This window comes from Botryllus schlosseri, chromosome 16 (assembly GCF_051294905.1).
Source record: "Botryllus schlosseri isolate E-star chromosome 16, Bs_hap1, whole genome shotgun sequence".
Taxonomy (NCBI): Eukaryota; Metazoa; Chordata; class Ascidiacea; order Stolidobranchia; family Styelidae; genus Botryllus; species Botryllus schlosseri.
The window spans coordinates 15,938,501-15,964,769 of record NC_137251.1 but is presented as its reverse complement, the minus strand read 5'-3'; the positions used below and the strand labels follow the sequence as shown (position 1 = coordinate 15,964,769).

The 26,269-nt window shown below is 39.8% G+C and overlaps 3 protein-coding genes across 5 annotated transcripts in view; 1 reads left to right on the top strand and 2 right to left on the bottom strand.

The window, feature by feature from the left end:
• The first annotated feature begins 659 nt into the window (after positions 1-659).
• LOC145458398 (pre-B-cell leukemia transcription factor 1-like) overlaps positions 660-26,269 on the top strand; it is a 39,223-nt gene continuing 13,613 nt past the window's right edge. Inside the window, exons 1-4 of one of the 3 annotated variants that reach the window (XM_080336754.1) lie at positions 660-910; positions 3,418-3,581; positions 4,056-4,129; positions 11,417-11,496. In XM_080336754.1, coding sequence (XP_080192880.1) covers positions 710-910; positions 3,418-3,581; positions 4,056-4,129; positions 11,417-11,496 — 519 coding nt within the window. In that variant the 5' untranslated portion in view covers positions 660-709. The remainder of the gene's footprint in view (positions 911-3,417; positions 3,582-4,055; positions 4,130-11,416; positions 11,497-26,269) is intronic. The other 2 variants (XM_080336755.1, XM_080336756.1) reach the window with 2 other exon arrangements.
• On the bottom strand, positions 14,564-18,056 carry LOC145458406 (uncharacterized). The gene is made up of 4 exons (XM_080336768.1): positions 17,892-18,056; positions 16,887-17,001; positions 16,758-16,825; positions 14,564-16,288 (listed from the first exon to the last, which is right to left on the bottom strand). The coding sequence occupies exons 1-4, from the start codon at positions 18,021-18,023 to the stop codon at positions 15,998-16,000; spliced, it is 606 nt and encodes a 201-aa protein (XP_080192894.1). The 5' UTR covers positions 18,024-18,056; the 3' UTR covers positions 14,564-15,997.
• On the bottom strand, positions 18,726-24,585 carry LOC145458405 (uncharacterized). Its single transcript, XM_080336767.1, has 7 exons — positions 23,894-24,585; positions 23,761-23,828; positions 22,926-23,016; positions 22,573-22,705; positions 21,618-21,770; positions 20,953-21,092; positions 18,726-18,978 (listed from the first exon to the last, which is right to left on the bottom strand). Exons 2-7 carry the CDS (start codon positions 23,826-23,828, stop codon positions 18,946-18,948), a joined length of 618 nt encoding a protein of 205 aa, XP_080192893.1. The 5' UTR covers positions 23,894-24,585; the 3' UTR covers positions 18,726-18,945.

Genomic DNA, 26,269 nt, shown 5'->3' with positions numbered 1-26,269 from the left:
TTTTTATTTTGATTTGCCCAGAGACGAGTAATCAACAACCAAAGAACTACAGTAAATAGGAATCGCGCGAAGCGCGAATAAAAATTTGAAGTTGAATACAACTGCTAATAAATAATCCCCCTAATATTATTTTACGAAAAATTTCGAAGGGACAATGACCCCTTTGGTTTGCTCCTGGCTACGCCAATGAATGGAGGACGCGGACGAGATAGCGTAGTGGTGACGATAAGCGCCTACCGCCCAGGCGGCCCGGATTCGATTCCGCGTCGGAGGTTATTCTGCGCTCCTCTTCCCCCGCATCGCTGTTACGGCAACAACAAGTCCAGAAAAAGACCCGATGAAAGAGCGCTCTCAGAAGGAATGGAAAGAGCAAGAACGAGCCGCGGAATACAGACTAACACCGAAAAAGGAACTGTGAAATCGGGGACTAGGCTGAGGTGGATGCCAGAGACCGCTACTGCAATCGCAAATGGATGTTCGGCACCCTCTTATCTGTTCATTACAGCGCATTGTGTTTTGTCGTATTGTACATTGTGTGTGTCTTGTTCAGATGAAAATATAATCTGACGATTATTGATTATTATTGATGTAAAGTATGTACATTGTACATGTACATTGTACGGACATTCAAACAAGCCTATTTCTCATATCTCTCCGCCGGTTAGTCGGTTACTAGGTTTTCAATATCTGGTTACGCTTTACTAGGCGTATGATTGAAGCAGTCAATCACCCTCTACAGTTTCGATGGTATCACAATCTCTACGTTAGTGCAGTGACACGGATTAGTATATTTTTCTTCAACGGCAGACAGCATTACTTGATTGAGGCGCTGTTGGAATTCCATTTTCTTGTTGATACTTCTAATCGAGATCACCACAGGATGGATGAACCGAATTCCTACGGAAATCAGGTTGCTTGATATATTTGTTCATTGCTATACCTCCATCATGCATATGCATGTGTTGATTGTATATCAATATAACGGCAAATGTAATTTTCATCATAAGTGTTCTTATAATGATTCCACTGGTGAGGCATATCAATCATTGGCACTCAATAGTATAATGAACGGTGATGGGTGTCTTGTGAGGTGAGTGATAAGTCTGATGAGTGATGCTGATGCTTGATTAGGTTGGTGCTCTGCGACTTGGACAGACTCAATCAGTTTAATTATTACTGTTATTACTATTATTTACTATGATCAATCGCAGTAAACAAGACTGACATACTACGATTTGCGACATTGCTGAAGAATGTTTCCAATTTTTGAAACGAGCAATAATTTGTCGAACCCGACCATTGACCAACATCAGACTTTTCGATTTCTACCGATACTGATAACATATTTTTTCCGCCTAACCAATATTATTGAATGTGACATATGTCAATTAGAACTTCTAATCAATGGCTGTGATTTGAAAATACATCCTATACCTAAACTCCCTTTGTTTACAATAAAACTGCAGCGGAACCTGACTGGAATCGCTGGCCGTTTTGCCTGATATATCAGGTGAGCAGCGATGATTTTCCAAGTTGAAGTAATTTAATAAAAAATGATTGAAAAATGAAACAGTGTGAGCACAGGACTCCGATTCCATACAGACAGCGGAGTAGGCCAGACTGGAATTAGTGGTTGTTTTCGGCAATAAGTTGCGCGTGACAGAAGGGGTTCTTCCATAGAATAATTAAGGAATTAAATGGAAAGTTGCGCGTGACGTTTCCCACCAATTCCACTCTGGGGAGTAGGTAGCCTACAAAACTAATATGTACACTGTACAGTCCGCATTTTGTCAATGAGTGAATATCTATCGTCCTCAATGAGCATAGATTGACATAGATTGGTAATATTGCACTCAAAACAGAACTCCTAACTATAGCAAGTGACGATTTATTGTACAAATGTACACTGTCCCTAGAGCGTATCGTCTTTATTTAACCAAACCAATTGCAAATTTGAAAGTGTTTATTTAGCGTTTGTATTTCACACTATTACGAGATTATTAGCCACGTAAGACTTTTTATCTGTATTTCTCATGGCCAGCGCAATGTATCATGAAAGTCCTAGATAGAATCCGATTGGTACCAATGGTGGAATTACATTCTCACAAACACCAAATTTTCGCCTTGTTGCGAAAACAAAAATCTACTGCATTATGATTACGGTACTCATCTAATACATACCATAGCAGGAGTAGGCAAACTATGGCTCTTTATGCCTTTGATTGCGGCTCGTTAATGATTGCACATGCGTTTCGCCATTTTGCTCTAGAGGTTTAACCTGATTATAAATTGATGCATGCTATCATGTATTAACGATATAGCCTACATATTGTTTTCATGTCGTTTCTTTCCTTATGATATACGTAACACTTGTAAAATTTCGGGGAAAGTGGCACTTTAAAATTGAAATGTTGAATGGAGTTCACATAAACGTCCCCGCGTTATGGTCATCAATTGATGATAAATCATTGCGTTCAATAGGCCTAATGACCTTTTAATCACGCTAGTGCAGGTCGCAATTTCCGAGATAACAATGATAAATACGGCTCTTCCATTTGTTTTGTAAAGGCTAGCAATAACTGCTGAGTTTAACCAAGAAAATGTCGCTGAGCGAATGAGCGATAATTGTGAGAAAAAGTATGAACAGGAAAATAGAACTTTTAAAAAAGAATGGGAGGAAGAGTTTGAATTCAGTGATAATGTAGGTAAGCCACTGTATGTTATCTGTCAAGATTCGCTCAATAATTAAAAAGCTAGTAATTTGAAACGTCAATACGAAACCAAACACCAAAACTTTGCCACGAGTTACCCATCGAAGAAAGATTCACGGAGTAATGATATTATCGAACTGAAATCTTCCTTAAATGCTCAGCAGCACTTGAATGAACTCATCCGCATTGCTTTGACGTCATATCAGCCAGAATTCAGGCACCGCGCATCCCAGATGAAGACGTACCTTATCAGTTCTCAATAATATACTTCATTCGATAGTCGAAGTTTCATTGTGACGGAATAAATTCATACGATATCTTTGAATTTTTGTGCTGTGTCTTTTTTAGAACTGAGATTTCAGTAATGCGGCTCACATATGAAACAAGTCTGCCGACCCCTGTACTATAGAATGCTAGTGTACAAAATGAATGTGCATCAACAACAATGTTGAATGAACAAAACCATTTTAAGATGATTTTCCCACAAAGCAAAAAGATTACAATGAATATATACTGCTAATCAGTGTGACTTATGCTGCATGGGTCTGCTGTGCGTCTTGAACTCCGGTGAGCCCCCCGAGACTGGCATAGCGAACCCCTGGGGTTTGTGGAGACCCTCTTTAGGAATTACTGTATGAACACAAGGACCAATCAACATTGATTGTATAGCCAATATTTAATATCCTATTGTGTTATATATTTGTAGGGTTACCTGCCAGGACAAATGCAGGGCGAGTATCGTAACCAACCGACTGGTGACGTAGACTCGCAACAGACCATGATGCCGGTTTCCAGAAAGCAAGATATCAGCAATGTCTTGCAGCAAATAATGACTATCACCGACCAGAGCTTGGACGAAGCTCAAGCAAGGTATCATTGGTCACGTTTACCAACTTTTGTTAGAATCGCTTGACTTTTCCACTCAGGAAGCAAGATTAATTCACTGGGAATATCATTTGACTGTGTTATTCTAGTTCAGTGATTCCCGACATGGGCGATATTGCCCCCCCTCCCAAGTGGGCGATTTTGAGAAACAGGGGGCGAAAATAACAAAGGTTGGGAACCACTGTCGAGTTCATGCCAATTAATACGATGTTTTGAGATTTGATCCTCGCAAATTATGATTCTGACTCCACCGATCCAAGCTATCAAATACTCACCCCACTTATGTTGGGCAAAGAATCATTTATTGCGTATTAGCATGAAAGAATGATGAATGGCCGACACAGTCGCCCCTGATAAGGACCAAGGACTCGAAATGGCCAACAGCAATTGATGATGTACGATTCATGCATCATAATTCTTCAGCAATGCTCTTCATTATGATTATACTTTTTTTTTCAGAAAACATGCTCTGAACGTCCATAGAATGAAAGGAGCTTTGTTTACTGTCCTCTGTGAACTAAAAGAGAAGAATGGTATGTGGATTTATATTTTTCATTGTTGCTGATATAGTTCAATTTCGAGATGCTGTAGTATGTGGAAATGCTCTCTGTAGGCTATTGTTGTGAGTTTGGTGGCGTAGCTATTGGAAATCTGGGTAGAAATCTGACAGAGTTGGCTAGCCTGTAAACTTGAACTGTGAACATCATCCTGTAACATATTCCAATTATATATCGGATTCACTGATAGTTGTCATCATAACCCCTGTTATTCACATTGTCATCTCCAGAAAATGTGGTTATCAGACATGGCGCCATGACTACATAATCATATAGGCTACAACTAACACTGAGGTTAACTGAGCTTGATTTGACATATCTGAGTAAGCGATTGCAAGATCTGTAACAAAAATACCTCTTAAGCATGATTGAAGCTAGACAGGGAACCTGGAAAAGCAGTTATCTATCTAAATTTATGTCGAACAAAATTGAAATATCAATGTAAAATGATATCCCTTTGGCTTTTATGTGCCCTGCAATTACGATTTGATGCATATGCAAACAATCATGTTGCTGTTATTCACTTCATCTATCCTCTGTAAGTTTTTCTGAATGTTTGTCATATTATAAAGGAAAAATGTCGGTTTCAATTTTGATCATAATCACATGTAGTTCTGATCAAGTCAACCTTGTGTCAATTACAATGTGGTCTATTGTCAAGATGGTATTTCCTGCCTATTCAGTCTGTTGATACGCTTTGATTCGCATATTTTGACATGTTTAAGTGTGTGACCGAATGGTTTGATTTTGTCCAATCTGTGGGAACATGATTTTCAAGGATTGCTCAATCTCAGAAGAATGCTAACATTGAAAAGTTCTTAAAATCAATTCTGTTTAAACTGTCTGGATAAAATGGCAAGATGTCAATGATTGTTCTATAATTAGGTCAGACAGATATTTTCTTGAATAATGAGAAAAAAAATCTATGTAAAATAGTGGCCTACAGTATGAGGACCATGTCATGCCATGTCATCATATGTGATATATTTAACTCAAGTAATAACTGATAGTAGCCTAAAATATAAGAATGATACTAATTTTAATCTTATAAATAAGACTTTGATGGTCATCAGATAATACAGAGCCTGTTGAAAGTTGGTTTGGATTAATAGTTATAGTATGCATCAAAACCTTTTGCTGTTGTTCCTACGTGTGTTCATATTCAATTATATTATATTCCTAATTATTGGATAGGTTGTTAGAAGAACGTGATGATATTATGCTCTAGAAATTCAAAAGTATTGCTGCGCAATGGTATATTGCTTTCCTTATTGATTTGCGGTGTAACTTTTCTACACAGATGGCCTCAGCTTGGTTTCCACTAGCTGCCTCAAATGTCAAAGAGTAGCCTTGATCTTATCAATTATTCAAAACTTTCCCCAGGCTCGAAGTATCGGTACAGAAAATGCGAAATAGTGACATATGGCTTGTGCAACTGTAGAACTTGAATAAAGGATTGCCAGCCACCGCTCCCCTGCCTAGTAGCTGTATTCTATATGTATGTCAAGTAGCTTTGACTTGAAACTTTTTGCCAACATTGTAAATTGTTTCCGAAAAGGACCCTAATCACGACGTTCAATTTTCTGGTGTTCACATATTGGCCATAATCCTTGGACATTTCATCTGAAATTAAACATCAGTTACATAACCCAAGATTCGCAGGAATAGGCTAAATAATTTTGTATTTTTATGATCATAGCATACGAGAAATTCGTTTTACATTATGTGTAACTGGATGGTGTTCTCATTCAATTAAAGCATTAAAAACTGCACAAAACCTGATACTGCAGCATCAAATAGCTGATACGCTTTTTGCAGACGAACTAGTGGGGAGATTATCGTAATAGTTGTTTAGGAAGTTACTTTATCGGCAGGACATCCTTTCCAGATATCTGATATCGCATTTCTCCACTCACTTTTCTGACCTGACCTGCTGTAATGGCAATAATTTAGTAGTCTTGGGCTACAGAGCACTACTACAGAGATTTTGGTAGGCTATGACTGAATCATTCTTGTGTCATTAGTGTGATAACATGATCCAGGGATAAAGTTTCCCAAGGCCTGAACGTTGATTAAGACAGCGGAATTGCAAGATCTAACTCGTGTGCAATACGACGACGCATTATGATACCACACACTTTTGTTAAAATTTATGACCTATCCTAAAAGTTTAGAGCATTATGAATATTCTGTTACATAGGTGTAAATGAATACTCTACTTGCATATTAACTAATGTCATATGAGTTTGACATCACTAACTTAACTGGTGTATACCTTAACTTGTTTTCCCAAGTTCAGTTCAGCATTATGGAATCTCATAAAATCCAAGGTATTATTGTTGAGCGGCTCTTCATTATAGGCCTATATTCTTTATTCATCCCAACTTTTCTAAATGTTCACTCTACCTAAAATCTTGTAGGGCATATTGTTAGCACACTGATTCAGACCACACGTAGCATGATAATTTGTCTATTCTGTTGCCAAAATCCCTGTATTTTCAAGGAGTATCTACACCTATTAATCATCATTTCTGTGTGCTGAAGAATTTCGACCATAAATAATGGATCTACCAATGTCTTGCTGTTGTGTGTTAGATCTATCAAAGCTGGCGCTTTGATATCACATCAGGCAATGGATAATTTATGATGTCTATAATTGTATATTGATTCTTGTTGCCAATCGCCTTCAGCACCCTTTGCAGTGCTCATATTCCATATATGTTGCCTGGGATCACTTTTCTTTGCTTACCTCTGGTTGACCCCTCTCTATGTACAGTTATTGGAGCAAGTGAGGGAAAAGGGTAAACATTCAGTTGATAACCCTCTGCTGTCAAATCCATACTATGGAACATGGTGGTGAGGCGATTAGCAGCGAAATGGTTAAATCGAGGACTGGTTGGAAGACTAGTAATCTGGTTTCTCTCCGAAGCAATAAGATCAATAAGCTTGCTCCCTGTTGTAGGGATATCATGGTGACTTGACAATGAGATCCTGTGTTGTTTTCCTAGGTAACTGGTAGCCAGAAAGTGGTTTTTTTCCAGGCACTCCGCCCAAATAATACATTGCAATTCACCCATGTGTACTAAATGTAATTTTTGTTGCGAGCATCAGTATCAAAAAATAAATCGAACGCTTTTGTGTGTAAGTCGTGACTTGAATAGTCATGGAGCTCTTCTACCACTGTGTTGCAGAATGACTGCCCTTGCTTACAACAATAGGAAGATATGTTTGAACAGCTAATAATACAATATTAACACGGAAAATATGCCTACTGTATAACTATAACAGATGTTGATTTAGCCACATATTATCCTTATCCGAGGTTGAAGAATTTCGTAGGTTGTTTGTCTTTGTTCACACGATTTTGTAAAACATTTCGTCTAAATCACCTTCGACCAGATTGATGTATAGGTAACCAGAGCGACAAATAGCCTTATACATTATACCGTCTCTGGCGGGAGTCTCATCTTAAAGCCACTGTGATTTTGGTAATACTTGCAATAAAAATGTAACGATATCATGGATTTTATTTGCAAAGGCCCAGCCTTTCCTAATTACTTCTGAGTTAAAGTAGCAAAATAATCCAATATATCTGGTTTGAAGCAAGCAAACTATTGTTTGGTTTTCAATAACTTGTATTCTATAAACCCATCAATCTGACTCTCCTAGGAATAGGTACTTAATGAAGCGAATTTTCATGTGCATGAATATTTTCATGATTCAAGTGAGATTGAATGTGATGATATAAACTATCAAGTATGTGTTCCTGTCAATCTAAAATAGTTTTCAGTATTTTTTGATTGCATTTGAAAATTTCATTTGATGGAACTTCGTTAGATCTATCCTGTTCTACCGTAGTATATGCCAGACTTGAAGGCGCGTATTTATTGAACATTTTAATCATTATTGACAGGTGTAAACAATGGACTTTGTTATATCTTTGAAAATGCTTTAAGAGACTAGTAAATGTCGCATCATAAACTCTACAGCCGCACTTGATGTTTAAGAATGCACTCTTTGTGATTCTCGTTACAATTAAACATACACGGAGCTGTCTAGCTGTAGATACAAATTTTGATCACATCTTAAATGAAAAATAATCTGCATGGTTCTCGAGCAGTGATAATCGATTCACTGGCTTCCGACTAGTTTTGTAAGATGAAATGATGACCCTTTCAATGAAATATCTTTCACGAAAACGTTATCAGCAATCAGTATACTGCTCAAGTGCTTGTCTTCTGACATCTAGGTTTCCTATTATGCAAATTATGTACACCTTCATCCAGATATAGAAGTCATAGAAGTCTGGCTTTGTGTTATCTTGCAAGGATTGTCTACTGCATTTTCTGTAGCCTGAAGCTAAAGTTATAGAGAAAGTAGAGCTGATGTGGCCGTTAAGCGTCAACTGTTTCATTCTGGGGATTTTCAATCCAGGCATGATGCTTAATCACTGAAAAAATAAGGGCTTTTTATCAAGGTGGCCTACAGACTCGTGTCCCTATTTCGCATATGACTGAGAGTATTTACTTTCAAGATGTTGATTTCCCTATTTCGCATATCACTGAGAGTATTTACTTTCAAGATGTTGATTTGAATACTGAAAATAATAATTGATTTACTTGTGAAGATGCATATCGGCGCAATACGCTACCATGCTTTCTGGCTACCTGATGTAACATTTGCTTGCATTTTTATGGCTTGTATCTGTTGGGATTCAGCGCTAAACAATGCCCATCACCCAGCCATATTCTGTGGTCATTTCACAGCAAGTGTCATTTGTGACCTTATAAATGTGTGAGATATAAGGCTATAGAGTGTCGGTTTAATATGGATACAAATTCTGTGAAATGTTGCCACCAGTAATATATCCAAAATTAGATTGATATTTCACGGTGTCGGCAGCTTTATTGCACAACACATTTCTTACGTTGTCGCAAAGCCTGCCAATATGCTTCAATCTGCTTCCTGCCTTTGTCAGTTTGCTTTTAAAATATTTGTTTCGATTGAAGCACTGCTTGTCAGGTTGAAGGGTTTCCGGTGTTGTTACAGTATTAGGATGTGTATTTTTCTTTTGCACTAAAGAAAAATTAGGTTCCCGCTCTGTTGGTGGCAAGCTCATATCACACCCCTCATTGGTAAATTGCAATTTTTTTCTGTAATATAACCTATGTGAATATTTTGATAGTATGCTCAGTGGGGAAAAAATGAATGGCAAGAATTAGCGAATAATGACAAACACCATCTATTCTATTAGTCTGTGACTGGTAATCTACTGTAATGGATAGGCCTACTCACTCACACTCAGTGACTTGCCCACCCCATTTGACATTCTAATTTAGCCTGTTGTGAATTTGCGATGTACCAAACACATTCTCTTGCCTATCTTTCGCAGTATCGATCAACTTTTCTGGCGTATGTGAGCTTTTATCAATGTAACAAACATTTGGACTGGATGTGAAACAGTTTAGGAAATATCGATACTCACATGTGACATGTTCTATAATTATAATTATAATTTGTTGTACCTTACACCATTTACCTGTCAAATGTATTTTAGAAAACCAACTTTCAAGAAAAATTTGGTGCATAGGCCTGTGTGTTTTTCTCATAATTACCCCCCCCCCCCCCCCACACACACACACATACCCAAAGTCGGTGTTGACTGCTCTGTGAGACTTCGCTTGCGGTGTGTGAAGACATTTGAAATTTGGCGCACTTTTCATGGCTCTTACATGGCGTATGGAGAATGAAAATAGCATGTTAACCTAATAGCGAGTCAAATATATAACCAAGTTACAAGACTACGTCTCCTCTATCACAGCTAAGTTGTTGTGTTTTCATGTTTTAAGCGATAGAACCGCAACAATGTCACAACATCCGATTGGCATAGATAACATACACCTTCCCTAATATGATTTTTGACCAAGTTGGCTCATAATTACGGCAGACAATTCAACCCAATCCATTTGTGATTTTGCTTGGGTTTATTTGAGATGTTTCCTCCCGAAAAGCTGTTCAAGTCCGCCAAAACTATATCATTTGTTTTGATGTTAAGATTGACTATTCCGTAAGAATTTATTCCCGTATTGGAACTGTGCCTTCTTTGTCAAATCTTTATGATGCCAGCTATCGGTCATGTTATCATGATGGTATCATGAAGTGTCTGAGAAAATAATTGATAAGAGGAAGCCTCATGTCTGGCGTAGCTACATAGTTTATCATCGTTCATGCATGATGTGAACTTTTTAACAAGACATAATCAATTAAACGTGCTATATTACTTTTCATTCCGGGCTGAATATCCAACTTGTCAATCAATGGTGTGTGCGACTGTATGGTATTGTAATATTGCAGTGTGTGTGACTAATTAACTGTCATCACAACATTAACTGTAAAAACTTTCTTCCATAAACCGATTTTTACATGATTGTGCGAGGTTTTTAGTATTCTAAACATAGTACCATCTACTTGATCATTAAACATACTTATTGGAATAAAATTTATCATCTTAGATATCTGTGCGTAGCCTTGGATTGTTGGAATTTTGCAGATTAGTCATTGTGGTCAAAGAGTACTAGATTCAATCTCCCGTCCCTCCCGGGATTAAGTCAATTTGATATGCAACACCACGCTAGAATAGTGTTTCTAGAGATTTCATCACAGTGATAACACAGATGCTGAGTATTTTCTTTGTGATCTGTATAACATCAGACTTGGATGAAGTTAATCTAAATCCTGGATAATCTTTATGAACGAAGATGCAAGATAAAATGAAACTGCGTCAGAGCTGTCACTTTAGTGTCTCATCACAAATTGCTGGATAATCGAAACATATTGATCCTATTGTTATGAATCTTGCCGAAAGTTGTGTGTTATCTGCACGGCCCAAATACATAATGCACGTTATCTGCAGGTGAAGGCCACAATTAAAGAATCCTCTTCAGTCAATGTACTCGAGATGCTTTAGCAAGTGGTTCAAGATGTGCCAATACTGACCCACTTCATTTTTCCAAATCAACAAGACTTTCACTCCTTAAAATCACGCAATGCGCACAATAGTAGAAACCTGTTTGAGTGCCCAGAAAAGTTAGTAGTGCCAGATGCATCCCAACTCTTTCAGCAATATAAAGCCTCTTGTCCCGATGCATGCATTCTGATAATTTACCATCTTTGATCGGCCTCTGAGCTTGCACGTATGTGATATCACTTTCAACTATTTCTAAAATAATGCAAACGTTGTAAAAGGAATTTTTTTATTTTCAGTTCTTTCGATGAGATCACCGCCAGAAGAGGAACCGGCTGATCCACAACAGCTACGTCTCGACAGAATGTTGGAATCAGAGGTTTGTAAAGTGATTAATAAAAGAGAGATGTATAGAGATCTAGGTAGGCGAATACTTGGAAATCTAGCTCACAGACGGTATGGAATATATGCAGATCAACACAGAGTGTTTGGTATAGGCTGCAGGCTAGGTCAATATGTCTTCAACAATGCTTCTCTGCCTCGTCCATAAATCGCAGTTGACGGATGTAGACAAAGGAAATGTTGGGTGATATACGGACGATTTATCTGCATTCTTCCTTGTAATTGCGTTCATATTGATCCATCTAAATACGATGATGATTTTTATATACCTCAGAAACTGCGATTACAAACATGCTTAGAGTTCAATCACATTTCACGGAGCAGCTGTTAGGAAAGTGGATATTTTGTGTAGTGTGCATGATTTATACCTCACCAGCAAGTAATTCTTTAGCTTTACTACGTTCTCAAACACTATAATGCAGGGTTGACAAACATACAGCTTGCGGGCTGCATCCGGCCCGCCAGACGATTTCTTCTGGCCCGTGAAGCAATTCTGAGTAGATTGAAAAATTCTTATATTTTCCAGCATATTTGTAACAAATGTTGACTAAAAAAAAGGTCGACTTTCCGGCTCAGCTCCTGAAATAGCCGCAGGAGCGTTACTTCACTGCTGATTTACTCTATCTCAGTCTAATTTTGCCCTATTATAGTTAACCAAAATTCTCAAAAAAGAGGACATTTGGGCGTCCTCCGAGGACACTTCCAAAAACGTCAAAAAAGAGGACAATTCCTCTTGAAAGAGGTCGTATGGTAGCCCTATGTATCAGGAAGACAGGAGCTGTACTTTACGTAGTTTGTTACGAGTTACTATCTTATCCATGGTGTTTCAGCCCTTGTTGCGTGGCTTAGTATTGTATTTGAAGAATTACTGTACTCTTTTAAACCGTAATGTGGTGTCGGGATACTGTACAACTACAACCAGCCAAGGTGGGTGTCTGATCTCAAAGACTACTCCAAGTCGTTTCGACACCTTCCTATCTTTTCATTGTATCGCAGTTTTGTGGTGTGTTGAAATGATGATAATATTAATAAACTGACACTGAACCTGATGGGATAACGATTGTGCCCGTTATGCAATCAGTGCCAATTGCTGCAGTATAGCAAACCTGCGATGCATTTGTAACGCAACCCTATCTTAGTTTATTGCGTTGTCTAGCGTTACGCATGACCATCGAGCGGACAATTGATTTTCCTCTTAATTCAGCCAAAAGTGAGCGGAACCAAAGCGTCCAAATTTGGCGGAGTCCACTGTATTTGTTTCGTCCTGCTATCATCGGCCACGTCCCTCTACTAACATCATACGGAACGTACTAGCCCGGTTTATTTGAGCGGCCGTATGCCGCTGTAGAGAGACTGTCTCTGTACTGCCACCTCCCGGTTTTACGTGACTACCAAGACAGTTCATTTTCTAGTACTTTGAACCATCGTGGATTGCACCATATGCGGACATTATTTCGTCCGTTGGATCTCGATATTTCTGGCGATAGTGTTTTGAATGAGTTCGTCGCCACGAATCAGTGTTGTTTGCAGATGAGATATTATACATTTTTGTATCAGGAATGTAACCATACCGCAAAGCGGAATTCGCAGTTACAACGCACACTATAGGATAGTGATGCGCAAAATGAACTGCGTGAAGAGAAGCACTGTGACCTCCGCCAAAATCCCCGAGTCTGGCTGAGCGAATGCGACTTGAGAACCAGTGATCAAATGCCGCGGATATGGTTGGTTAATTAGTGCTGCAGACCAAGCTGGACAATTCCAGAAGTCTCGGCATTTCCAAATTAGATTAGAGTTATAGGAGCTACAAAGCTTTTTCCAAATTAGACTAGGATATAAATTATAGCCACACGGTTTCTCTAAATTAGATTCAAATTACTGAATTCGCGAAAACTTGGAAATCGAACCAAGTTTAGTTCATATCAAATCATAGATCCTTATCATAAGCGCGAGAATGGCAAATGTCTTCTACAGCAATCTTGGCTATTTTCGCGCTGTACAGTTCTGCCTAGCATTTTCGGGAAAACGGCAAATTCGATGGGAATTAAAATTAGATCAGAGATCATAGAATTAGAGTTACCGGCATTTCCCTTCATTAGTCCAATTAGACAATTAGAATTATCTAGTCCAGTGGTTCCCAACGTGGGCGATATCGCCCCCCAGGGGGCGATTTGGCGATCTAGGGGGCGAAAATGACGAAGGGGGCGATAGGGGGGCGAAAATGGACAAAGGGGGCGACGGGGGGCGAAAATAGCGAAGGGGGCGATGACGCGTGAAAACGGCTGACCTTTTTTTTTTAGTCATCCACCTAGCAATTCGGAGAGAAAAAACGTTAATTTTCAGCTCTGAGCAGAGGAAGATGACCTTTTTTTTTTTTTTTTTAGTCAACCCGCCGGTGATTACAGCCTGTATGCCCAATTATCGGTGCACAAAATTTGGGGGGCGATGATCGGTGTTGACCTTGAAAAGGGGGCGATGGGGCGAAAAAGGTTGGGAACCACTGATCTAGTCTAAATACGACGACGTGCTTTTTATATTGCATTACTGCGTTAGCAATGACAAAACCAGCCAATTAAAGCGGTGTGAACTCTTCTCCAAGCAATCACATCTTCTTCGATAATACCTATATTTAGAAAGCGCCCAGAGACGTTCAAAATTTGTTGGTATTTGTGAGGTATTTCCCCCGGTGTTTCGGTGATGTACTTGTCGGCCGGGAACCGACCGGGTATACTAACTATAGTTTGCGAAGCGGCCGGTTAATCAAACACGTACTTTGGCCTGCAATCCTGCCGCCATCGTGTAGGCAATGGGCATAGTTCATTCATTCATACGTGAACGAATGCTTTTCTTGAAAATAGCGCAAATAGTATTCCATAGATGGCTTGCCAAGGTGGTTTGGCGTGCGCACAATCGCTCCATCTGTTGCGGTGCACAAATTGAGACTTTCCACACGTTCGTAACTCAGTACAGAGTAAGATCATGGACAAGGTCCGAGTCCACCTGCTGAATTTTCTAATATCGTGTAGAAGAGGCGCTTGGCCGGGTATAGTAAGCAATTTATCTGTAATAGAAAATTGAAATGAAAAAACGTACCCTCATAAATATATATGTGATAAATAGTTGAATGACAGGGGGCGAGGAGACGGAAATCAGCCTGAACAGCAGCAAAAAATTGCGAAGCCATTGAATGGAGTGAAATGCGCGGCAGTATAGCAGTAATATAATAATGATTGCGTTATTGGTATGATATGTAATATAGTAGCAATATACGGTGATTGGCAGCGGATTTTAGATATGATATGCATCGAAAGTCTATGAATAAAATGCGTTGGTTGGCTGGATTGGTCTCAACTACACACATTGCAATATTTAGTGCACACATTGATAGTTGCAACCTGTGTACATTTGACCGTATGGGTAACTGGGTATGCGTGTCGTCATGGTGATGCATTCGAAATTGTCACGGATTGGCAGATTTGTTGTCATCGAATTTAGCCTGGGAGTGGTATTCCCGATTTCAATTATTGAATTCGCTGTGTAACGGTACCAAGTATGTGACAAGAATTTTCGAAACAGTGGGTTACGGTATCTAATATTTTGTGTTAGAGTTGATGTCCAAAACCGCACCATGGCACCGGGAGCAACAATCATTGACAGCCCCAATGACCGAATGCAATCCACGGTAAGGCTAGTAAATTGTGCTATGTGTAGGGAAGGTGAACGAAGTCGACATCATGGGCCAACCCAATTCACCGTCACGATCAGTGTATCAAGAAAAAGCATCACGACGAAAAAAACATTCTCAAACATGAAAAATTTGATCACAATGCTAAAGAATACATGCACAATTGCACATTACACCCTTAAAGTGTAAAAGTTAAGTGAAGACGGTAAAATGAGAAATACTCTTAGAAATATCAATCCAGAAACCCAGCGATAAGCATCAATATTTTATAGCGTTCAAATTGGCTAATTTGCGTTGATCACATTGCTCAAGAACACATGCACATAACGGCGTTAAAGCGTAGGGCTCAGTTAACTTGAAAAAGTAATCAACACTGTATGGAATATCAATCAAAAACCCAGCAATTTGCCTCTATGTTTTCTTGTTTCCGAGAAAAGACGAAGGCCAATTTGGATGACAACGCTTAAGAATACATGCACATAACGACCGTAAAGTGTAAAGAATAGTTAATTCATAGATGAATTGATCGACACTGTTTGATATGTCAATCAGAAACCCAGTGATTTGCATCGATGTCCAAGTTGACCAATTTGGATTGATCCGACGCCGCCATGAATTGCAATAGAAACCCACGTAAGCTTCACTAGACTAAAACCGAGGAGGTAAATTTGATGTTGCATATCCGAACTTTAGGGCGGCTTCATTCTTTCCTTTATGAATTAATCTCGGGGGGAAGCTTGCTCGCCTGGCGGATAGGCCTGCGTCGAGTTAGGAATCCGTTATTGTCAGTCTTTTAACGCGGTAATTTCTCGCTATTCCCACCCCGTCCCATCGGGGTTTCTTGATGCCCCAACTTGTCGCCCCGACGGGATTGGCCACGGTGAGATGCTGTCATCCCGGCATCCGCCCGGTTGTTCTGCTCGACAGCTTTGTTTTGCGTCACCGTCGCTTCGTTATTCTCAGCTGGAGGCTTGATCTGATCGGCCTTATTTTTCTTTACCATTTCACGGACGAGGTAGACCACCATACAGAGAACCAGCAGCAATAGAACCGCTAAGCAAACCCACTGGGCAATGTCGACGGACTGAAATTACAATGGTACATGAGCTCTGCAGCAGATAGGCCTATATCGTGGTAATACCAGACCAAATAGAAAATTTTCAACTTTTCAAATTGCTTTAGAATTGAAGATATAGCTTCTTATTTTTCCAAATTTGACTAGAATTTAAATTGACTACATTTTTTGAAATTAGACTAGAATTGCTGAATTCACGAAAACTTGCACACTGTGTGGAGTTTAGTTGATATAAAATCAGAGACCATACTTATAACGTGATAAGCATGAGAATAGCAAATGTGACCTCATATTTGGTGATACAATTGATAAACTATGTTGTTTCCAACTCTATACTAGTTGCTGATGATTACCCCTGACGAGTGGCAGCCGCAAATACCGGTTCATTTCAATATGGATATACTATTCAATTTTAAACCGAAGTACTGCATCTATAAAATATCGCATATAAACTTGTTTCACTCTACACTGCACTCACTTCATTGTAGGATAGCTTGTCATCCATGCTCTCTGTGATATCGGCAGATGACTTCTGGTCGTAATACACTGTTATTGAATATATATTTAGCGGGTTTCTGGGTCGCGATCGGCCGTTATTCGTGCTTACTTGTGCACTGTCCGCAATCGTTCGCAGGGCAATGTTTCTCGCAGGCCTTGCAGGTCTCCAACTCGAGATCGTAGAATTGAGTTGGTGTGCACATGCTTGCCGCTTGAATGACCCCCTAAATGCGTATACTACTGATTCATGTGTTTAGTAATAGGCTGATTGTATAATCAATGATGAAGCGCTATGGTGACGCTAGGTAGGCAAACGTTTTAGCTCAAGGGCCGCATTCAACATCTGAATTCATTGATGGGCGGACTGTCGTAAACTTAGGAAGCGTAATCAATTCACTCCAGGTGTTGGTTCTTTACTACGCATTTATCAATATTTTAAAACAATTCTTGAGGATTTCGTGGGCCGCACAGAATATTGTCGCGGGCCGTAGTTTGCCCACATCTGCGCTGGGGTGTCTGTCGACTTCATTATGTCGCGCTGATAAAGGTAATCTACACGGGGTCTACGTCCTAGGTAAACTTAGGTACAGCTGACTGAGTGTATAATAACGCGTGATCCAGTTTATTGGAGTTGCGAGAATGGAGATTCTATTGCCAGCTTTCCACCCCGTAGCATATACAATATACATACATCTGTGGTTCTTAGCCTTACGAACCTGGGGAACACTTTACGCTAATCTGCAAGCCTTCGTGGAACCTCAATTTTCGCTTGGTCGTAAAAACAAGAATCTACTGTAATGCACATCTAACTACACGTGTAAATGTAATACAATACGATAGATTAGCGGTGAATAACATGAACTGGGAACAGTTGATAGGCCTGAGCGCACGTGCCAAGTCATTGCTTACTACGTGGGCCTCAGCTTTGATTGAATGTCACACAAAAGAGTTTTGTGGTATGCCAAGTTGATTAATGCTCACAACATTACACAGTCTACAAACGAAACAGAATACACGCGTAGTATGCGTTACATTGTACACAATAGGAAATCGCTCGCTCGATAGACGAACACTACGAACAGTGGATACAAACACGGATTCCTTAGCCCGTTACCTTCGCCTCTCGCATGAACTCGACGTGAAATCCGTCTGTGCTTCTTCGATAGCGGGCTGGGCTGGCGTTCGCAAACGACGACGCCGTTACGATAACAGCCGCAAGCAAATTCTTCACAACTTGTCGATCCATCGCTACTTTCTCAGTCCTAGACTCTGAAGTTGATCTTTCTGAAGTTACTGGCCTTTTAAGTGCTACTCGTCACTGATGCTACCAGGTTTTTTCTAGGTCGGTGACCTTGGGGAAGTACCGGTGTATTTACCGGCGAGCTACGCCGGTGACGTTTGTGTTTGTATGTTTATCTAGTTGCGCAAGCAATTATATCGCCGAACTCGGCTATTGTTATTTTCGCGTCTCGCCAATATCATCACCTCATTTATTGCGTCATTCAATCGAACGATAGCCGCGCCTTAATCTCTGCGATATCATTAAGTGAGGGAAATTACTTCTTCAGGCTACGCCGGTGTGTAGGGTGCTCCTTTTCTATGTATCATGAGCTAGCGCGTTCTTGATTTACTCATATTGACATTCTGAAGTTTGTCATGATTTATTACTGAGACAGTTTGTGGGGAGAAACACCCTTCTATAGGACCGCGCCACGCAATATTTACCGATAAGGTACGAATCTTACACGTCAGCCCTTCAACTCCTAGAACTTAATTGCAGTCACTACGTAGCATAGGTGGGCCTAGCCAATTCTCGCGGAAAAGTAAGGTGATATGTAGACCTTTCCCACCCACCCCACGATAATAAACTCGATGCCTCTCGTAACGCAGATGCTCAAATTTGAATATACTGACGATAACCCTCCAACGAACAAATACAGCACGCAAATTACCTAAATCAGATATTTATTTTCAAAACGTATGCAAACGAATATCGCTGTTCACGTCGCGTGTCTACAACTTTGATCTACGTTAGCAGCGCCTAATAGGTAAGAATGAACGAAATCGTAAAAACACGCAGTTTTCGACTTCGTGTACGTAAATAATCTCCGGAGTGTGTCCTATCCAACTTGCCCTAATTACCCTGCGACACGCTTGGTAAACCTTCGTTAGGGTGTTTCTTTTTCAAGAAGCGGCTGATTCTGAAATAGAGAGAGTAGTTGGATATCAACCACAAATCGAAATGCTGTTCAAGGTATTTGCAAGCATCAGAGTATGCTCCAATATTATATCGCGTTATAATGGCACGTCTAAATTGCGGTTTGGCACGTTCGGAAATGCTCAGTGCTTTTAGTTTTTCGGCTCGACTTGTCATTCTGTTACAGCGATTGTAGTGTAAATACCGTATCTAAATGCAATAATTCTATTTTGTCATGCTAGGCGTCGATTAACCGGGCCAAATCGTCATATGGGTCGGGCAATTTCCGCGCAATTTTGCAATTGTGATTCCGAACTGATTGTGGACTTGAGCCTTTGGCAGTTGTGGAAGGCTATTTCTAAGAAAAGCCCGGTACATTTCCAGCTGTTCGTCGTCGGGGTGAATCGTTTACCCGCCTTCGAATGCACTGCTTAAGCGTGAGTTACTACTTCGACCCGGCGTGCTTGGCAGATTGTCAAAAAATTATAATTTTACTCACTAGATCAGTGGTTCTCAGCCGGGGGTCCGCGAAACCTCTAGATTTTTAAAGTGATTGAAAACCTAATTTTTCTTTTTTCAAGTAGGAAAAGCATGAAGCAGTTTCGCTCCATAATTGATAAAACGTTATGACTCGCGTCATTGAAATTCTCGTTTGAGATGAAATATCCGATTGTGCAAATTCATTTTGATTGTTGATTTACCAAAAGCCTGCCGATGCAAGCATATTGCTGTTTAGAGATGTTTTGTGGAAAAATGAAATGTTGGAGATAGCATTTTGGATTTGGAGTTGTCAGCCTCAGCAAATTAGTAAACAGTCGTTTGAAGTAATAATTCCTGAATTTTTTCCTAATCTGTCCCCATGATGGAATTGAAACCTCGCCACGAAATTCATTTTCTCCTGTTTGTGTATTTGTGGTGTTCATGGTCCTTGTCGACTACTATGGTCATTTACACCAGGCCGATATTGTTCATTTTTATTCCGTAACTGCCGACTTGTAGCACGGCCCACTTCTAGGCTTGCACGGATGAGATGACAAGGAGGTGTCAAGATAAACCTCCCAAACTTGTGATATAACCACTTCAAGATGAGATGCTAGATAGAAATGACCACGCTGGACGTGATATGTTCATAAAAACTCACACCGAAAGAAGTCGTCGGAAGCGTTACGCATTAATGTTACATTCGCCCCCAATATGTCTTGGTTGAAATGGATTTTCGGTACTCCTTCATATCCAATCGAAGACGCGGATTTTTAAGACAATAAATACCGCCGCAAAATTATTTTCATTGTGTGGCTGTTTATCACTAGACACTATAGACACGAGACAGATGACGGTATCGCGATAATTGAGCTAGTTTTGAACGAAAACTTGAGGGGGTCCGTGGCGGTCCAAAAGGGGTCCGCGAAGCAAAAAGGTTGAGAACCACTGCACTAGATTGTCAGATTGTTTTTTGAAAAAAACTATGCATAACAAAATTGACGCAATTCCAACTAGAAGAAGCGACTTTATTGGAGCAGAAATTCTATAATTGAAAAAATAGTATTCACGGTGGAAATTCTTTCAATATTTGTTATAGAATTAGCCACCGTGAATTCATGTGTTATCCAGTGAAATATGAAAATTTTGTATTTTTTTTTAATCAATTCAAAACTTTCTCCTATTAACAATGTTTCGAATGGTTGGAATTGCGTCAAATTTGGGGTGTAGCGTTTTTTAGACAACCCTACTTATTTAATCAAGTAGCTGGTAAAATTTGAATATTTTAAATTTTTATTTATGTATCCAAAACTTTCTCTTCTAATTGCAAATGCTTCTGCAGTTTGAAATTGAGCCAAATTTGGTGTGCAGCGTTTTTATCCAACCTAAAAATTTTATCAAGCACCCAGTAAAATTTGCAAAAAATGATATTTTTGAACAGCTCTACGGTGTACTGTGAACACCACATTTCTGCAGTCAGACGTTACATTGTACTTACTGGGTCGGGCTGTTCGCCATCGGGATGTGCGTATAACTTTTGATGACTTAACTCGTTTTGGATCTTTACTTCCATCTCCTTTTTCAATTCGCTCAACTTTTTCTCTAGTTCTTCCGTTCTTTGCTTGTCCCTCTGTCGTACTGGAAGTACGCATAGGATTGGTTTCATGGTTCATGTATCGAATTCAAGGAGATACTGGGCGTATACCTTCACATATATTTCATTTCCACTAGCGTGAGTAGCTTTGTAGGCCTACTACATGTTTCGTAAGGTGGGATACGACCAATCAAGATTTACAGCCTTCCACGGTGGAAAATAGTATCAAAACTATAATTCACATTGTTTAGTGGTAAGCAGCTTAGCATGTCTGGTCAGTACTAGAAAAAAATCTCCTATCACTATTCCTCTCAAATCATTGGAATCAGTAAACGGATCACTGTGTACTGTACACAGTCGCGGCAATGAGCGAGAAAGCTGGTACGTTTGTAATGCACCTTTCTAGGTATAGGATGACAATGACATGGAGTAGGTTTTCGCCATTTTTATACCGGAGGCAAGCGTTACCTATCTGTTTACTGCGTATAAACTCTACAGCCCGGACATACCTGCCCTGACGCAGTCCGCGATTGCGATCAGAGAAATAGTAGATAGAAAATCACCCATACCTTGAATTTGGTTCAGCACGACCAGTATCACGATCACGATCGGGAAGACGATAATCACCGACCTCATTCGCTTCTGATATTGTTGGTTTTGTTCGATGACTGTCTGCTGTAAAATGCGGATTTCGTCATCGGCTCGCTGGATCGCGAAGTAAGCTGTAAAACGATGGAAGATGAACTTATCATATTTGTTTTGTAGGCTACTTTTGAATAGGACTTGGCCAGGGCCGACTATCTATATATGTTTGTGTGTGGTATTCATGGTGTTTTTCGACATCAATGGTCATTGGTCATTTACACCATGTCGTTTTTTTATTCTTTTTATTCCGTATCTGCCGACTTGTGTAGCACGGATCACTTCTTGGCTGTTCTAAGATCCCGCTTTTACACGGACGGATGAGAGGGCGAGGTTGAGCCTAGATAAACCTACAACACTTGAGCTTTAGTTGGACATGGCTTGGCACAATGATTGAAGAGTCGAATCTGAATAGAGTATTTATTCTAATGATTGACTTTCTAGTCCATTTCATCTCCCGTCCAGGACCAAGTATAACAATGGCTGCAAAGCTGCTTAACTAAGTACTGTGAAGTTTTGGAAATGCGCCTCAAGGTAGATGCCATACCCTTTGAATATCGACTGATAGCGATCCGTTTTCTCAGAGATCGGTCGAGCTCTAGTACTTATGGACTTGCTACACAGCGAGATGTCCTACTAGTTCTGTATAGCATAGCTTTGCCTGATGATGTCTTATTTATACCTACAATATAGTGCAACACGTCGAAATATATTTACGGCTGGAAAAAATCCTAGGCGTGTCGATGTACTGATTCGATGGATATTACCAATTGACCATAGAAGACGAAAACACCATGAATACTAACAAGTAACAACAACAACACCGGGGCGCCTAGCGATATATTCGCATGCGTCATGCCAGCAGTACTCATACAGTCTCACCTCTGCAGTCTTTTGTGCACGAACCCGCCAAGTAGTTGCCGCCTTGACAAAGCTCGGTGCAGTTTTCCACCTCGAGTGATGTGAGGGAGAACACCGACCCCGGCCCGGCGCGCTGTTCTTCGTATTGGATATCCTAACGATAAGAATCACACGGTAACGCATCTAGCACACGCGATAATTCTACACGAAACGATATGCAGTGGTGACTCTTTGAGTTTCAAGCTTCGACTGCACTTTGTATCTTACTTCGAAGTTCATGAAATCACGTCAAGTTCAGTGATACACCGTACTGTTCTGTTAGTTGTGCGCGGGCTGCCGATGTAATATTTTTATCCTGTTTACCATCGTCTCACCTTCAACGTCCGCAGGACCTTCTGATCATAGATCCTCATCCGCATGCGGGCTGTTGTGGCCTCGATGCCGTCTTCTTCCTTCCGAGCTTTTCTGGTAACAAAATAAATGACTGCTTTCGTGGGTAGTCGCCGACTTGGACAACTAGACAATTCTAGTTGACTAATTGAAGCGAAATACTGGTAACCTAACTCTAATCTGATCTGTGAAATGTTTCTTTGCTCTAATTCGAATATAATTTGTGAAATATTTCTCTGGTCCGATTTTAATTCCGATATACCGGTAGCTCATGGATTATCTGACTGTTACAGTAGAACTACATAGTTCATGGCGCGAAAATGTGTCAATATTGCAGTACAGACATTTGGCATTATCATGCTCATGAGAGTTAACTCAAGATTATTTGATATGAACTGACCTTGGTTCAATTTTCAAGTTCTTGCTAATTCGTTAATTCCAATTCTAATCTGATTTCAAAAACCTGTCTAGCTATAATATCTAATTTCGAAAAAATGTATAGCTATAACTCTAATTCTAGTCTAATTTAGAAAAGCTGCAAATTCAAGTCTTGGTAGTTTACCAAATCACTCCATCCCTACTGCTTGTGACTTTTGACCAAGGACTCAGATATTTTTTGACGAAATTCGGTGCTGATTTTTTTTTTAATCTCTGCAACTTTCCTAAATGGATTCACGAATATCGACCGACCTCTAGTTCACTGACAATTTCTTGCGCATAGAATTAGATGTATCACAAGATTTCGATATGGTGCCAATATTTGATACTTGATATTGATGGAAATATTCACACGTCTTTCAACTCGATAGATAGACTTACGTCGGGTACGTGTTGACGCCATTTGACTGAAAAACGCCGATCAGAGTAAACAGGATAGCTATCCGCATCTAAAGAAATAGATAAGTTCCTTAGTATTGTCTCGCTCTCAAGTTGAAATTTTACATCGACTTACTATATTAATTGTTATATCAAGTTTTGGAAGCAGCTGATGTGGTTGACAAGCTATATTTCTGAGATAGAGGGTAATCTGCTATAAATCGCCTGAATGGCTGAACCTCGTATTATATGTATTTATGAATGATACCTATTTACTCATATATACTGGTTAAACTCTCAACTACCCAATACATTTTTCTGTATCTTATGCGTCAAGAGAAAAGGGGCTTACTACCCGTGATGCAATATTTTTGCTGGCACCCAGAACAATATAACACGTGAAAATATATAGATCAAGCATTCCTCCACATTCACGGTCGCATGCACTTTTATGGATCCGGGCAAGTTTCGACATATTGTAATTATAATTATCACTCGCCCAAGATTCCTGGCCTAGTTGAATTCTTGATAGCTGTTGACGAATCGATACTATCGTCACGGGACATCAACTGCCCGCGCCTTAGTGAGAAGCAGCCTAACAATGCTCAAGCTCAGTGACATAGGGTTATGGGCTTATCATTTCTCGTGACGATGATTCCCGCTCGCCTGTACGTACTACCTACCGGGTACACCCCCTGTGGTGACCAGCGCGTGACTTGAGACACGTGATTGCATCACTATGAAATAACTAGCGTGGAACCACGTGCGTTCCGTGGCGCGTCTTCAGATATCGTACGGTGCCATTCAGTGAGCACATTTTCTCCTTGATGCTAAGCTAGCCTATACGGTAAAAGCGAGTTTCACTGCCCGTACTGAACGAATCCACACTGCGCGAAGGCACGACCTAATTTTGTTTTTGCGCAATTTCATTCACAAAAGGATATACCTGGGGTAGATGTAGGGAATCGTCGGGGTGGATGTCAGTCAGTCAGTCAGTCAGCATGAATGACGTTATGGCCATGTGATCCCGGCATAGTTAATAATTTCCTAACTAAATAGTTACGCCCATTGGATCACGTGCATTGCATACGCTTCATGGTATACTTTGTATTCTGTGAATGGGTAAACATGTTTTGTCTGGCAAATGCCATTTACATTGAAACCATTGACTGGATGGCGCGCGGCGATTACATACTAACTACGTCACTAATGTTGTTCGAAAATGTTTTTTTTCTTCAGATATTAGCGGCTATTAGCGAAAATTGTTAGGTTGGCTGAAAAAACGTTGCACACCTAATTTGGCTCAATTCCAATGAGTAAAAGTGAAGCTCTTAGGGCGGAGATAATAAAGTTGGATTAGCAATAAAGTCAATAAGCGGGTTCGCCAGGATTTATCAACCCAGGATTAAGGAAACCAGTTGATCGCAGCGCATAAAGTCAGTGTTAATCTCATGAATTAACAAATCGGAACGAACTATAGATTACTAGTTATCTATAGGAACTGCGTACCCGACTATGACCGTGCCGATTGTCTACTAGGCAATGTCTTCAATAAGTAATCAACGAATTATGTACCCGAATTATGCGGACCTATATCAATATTTTATAATCTGTTTCTTAGCTGTACCGTAAGAATTGGAAACGACTTTCATATAACGATGATGCTATAACACCACGCAGTATCGTCATCAGCAGGCTGCTGTTTCATTATAGAGATTGTCAGATCTCTATATTTTCATTCAACAAATTGACACATGGCAGCCCAACGCATTTTCCGATTATGATGCAACAGATAGCGCCATTTGATTAAAAACTCGGAACAACTCGACTAACCATCGCGCGTAACCTTTCACAACTTTATGCGTCGTGATTAACAGTATTTAATCACACGATTAGGATTCTTCCGGATCAGCTAACTTTATTGTAACTCCCTGACAGGGTCCCGATTAGCAGTTTTTAATCACCTGATTAGTATTCTTCCGCATCAGCCAACTTTATTATCTCCGCCCTTAGAGTAGGAAAGTTTTGAATTTATTAATTTTTTTATCTAATTTTACAGGTCAAACCACGAAATTGTAAAGTTTTATAAAAAGACTATGGAAAACAAGTCTGACTCAATTCCAGTCCGTAGAAGTGAAGTTACTCGAGGTTTACATTAATAATTCATGGATTACCCACAGTAAATACTATTTTTTTCAAATCCAAGACCTTTTCACTCCAATAACTCTGCTTCTACGCGTTGAAATTGAGCCGAATTTACCGTGTATCATTTTATAAGACTACTTGACAACTCCATGGGGTAAACAGCAAATTTTAAAAACAAAAAATTGATAAATTAAACATTTTCCAAAACTTATATATAGCTTCACTTATACTAGTCGGAATTAATTCAATTTTGGTGTGCAACGTTTTATTAGACAACCTAACAATTTTAGCTAATAGCCGCAAAAATCGGAGGAAAAAGTTATTTTTGAACAACCCTAGTACTCGCGCTAAAAACTCCTTTTCAACT

Bases quoted from the DNA above. Each gene is read 5' to 3' on its own strand.
- LOC145458406 (XM_080336768.1), bottom strand. From the start codon at position 18,023: ATGGATCGACAAGTTGTGAAGAATTTGCTTGCGGCTGTTATCGTAACG. The intron at 17,002-17,891 runs GTAACGGGCTAA...ATACGCATTTAG, and splicing joins AGTTCATGCGAGAGGCGAAG to GGGGTCATTCAAGCGGCAAG. The intron at 16,289-16,757 runs GTGAGTGCAGTG...TTGTAATTTCAG, and splicing joins ACAAGCTATCCTACAATGAA to TCCGTCGACATTGCCCAGTG.
- LOC145458405 (XM_080336767.1), bottom strand. From the start codon at position 23,828: ATGCGGATAGCTATCCTGTTTACTCTGATCGGCGTTTTTCAGTCAAAT. The intron at 21,771-22,572 runs GTGAGACTGTAT...ATCGTTTTACAG, and splicing joins GTGCACAAAAGACTGCAGAG to CTTACTTCGCGATCCAGCGA. The intron at 18,979-20,952 runs GTAAGTACAATG...TCTCTATTTCAG, and splicing joins ATGGCGAACAGCCCGACCCA to AATCAGCCGCTTCTTGAAAA.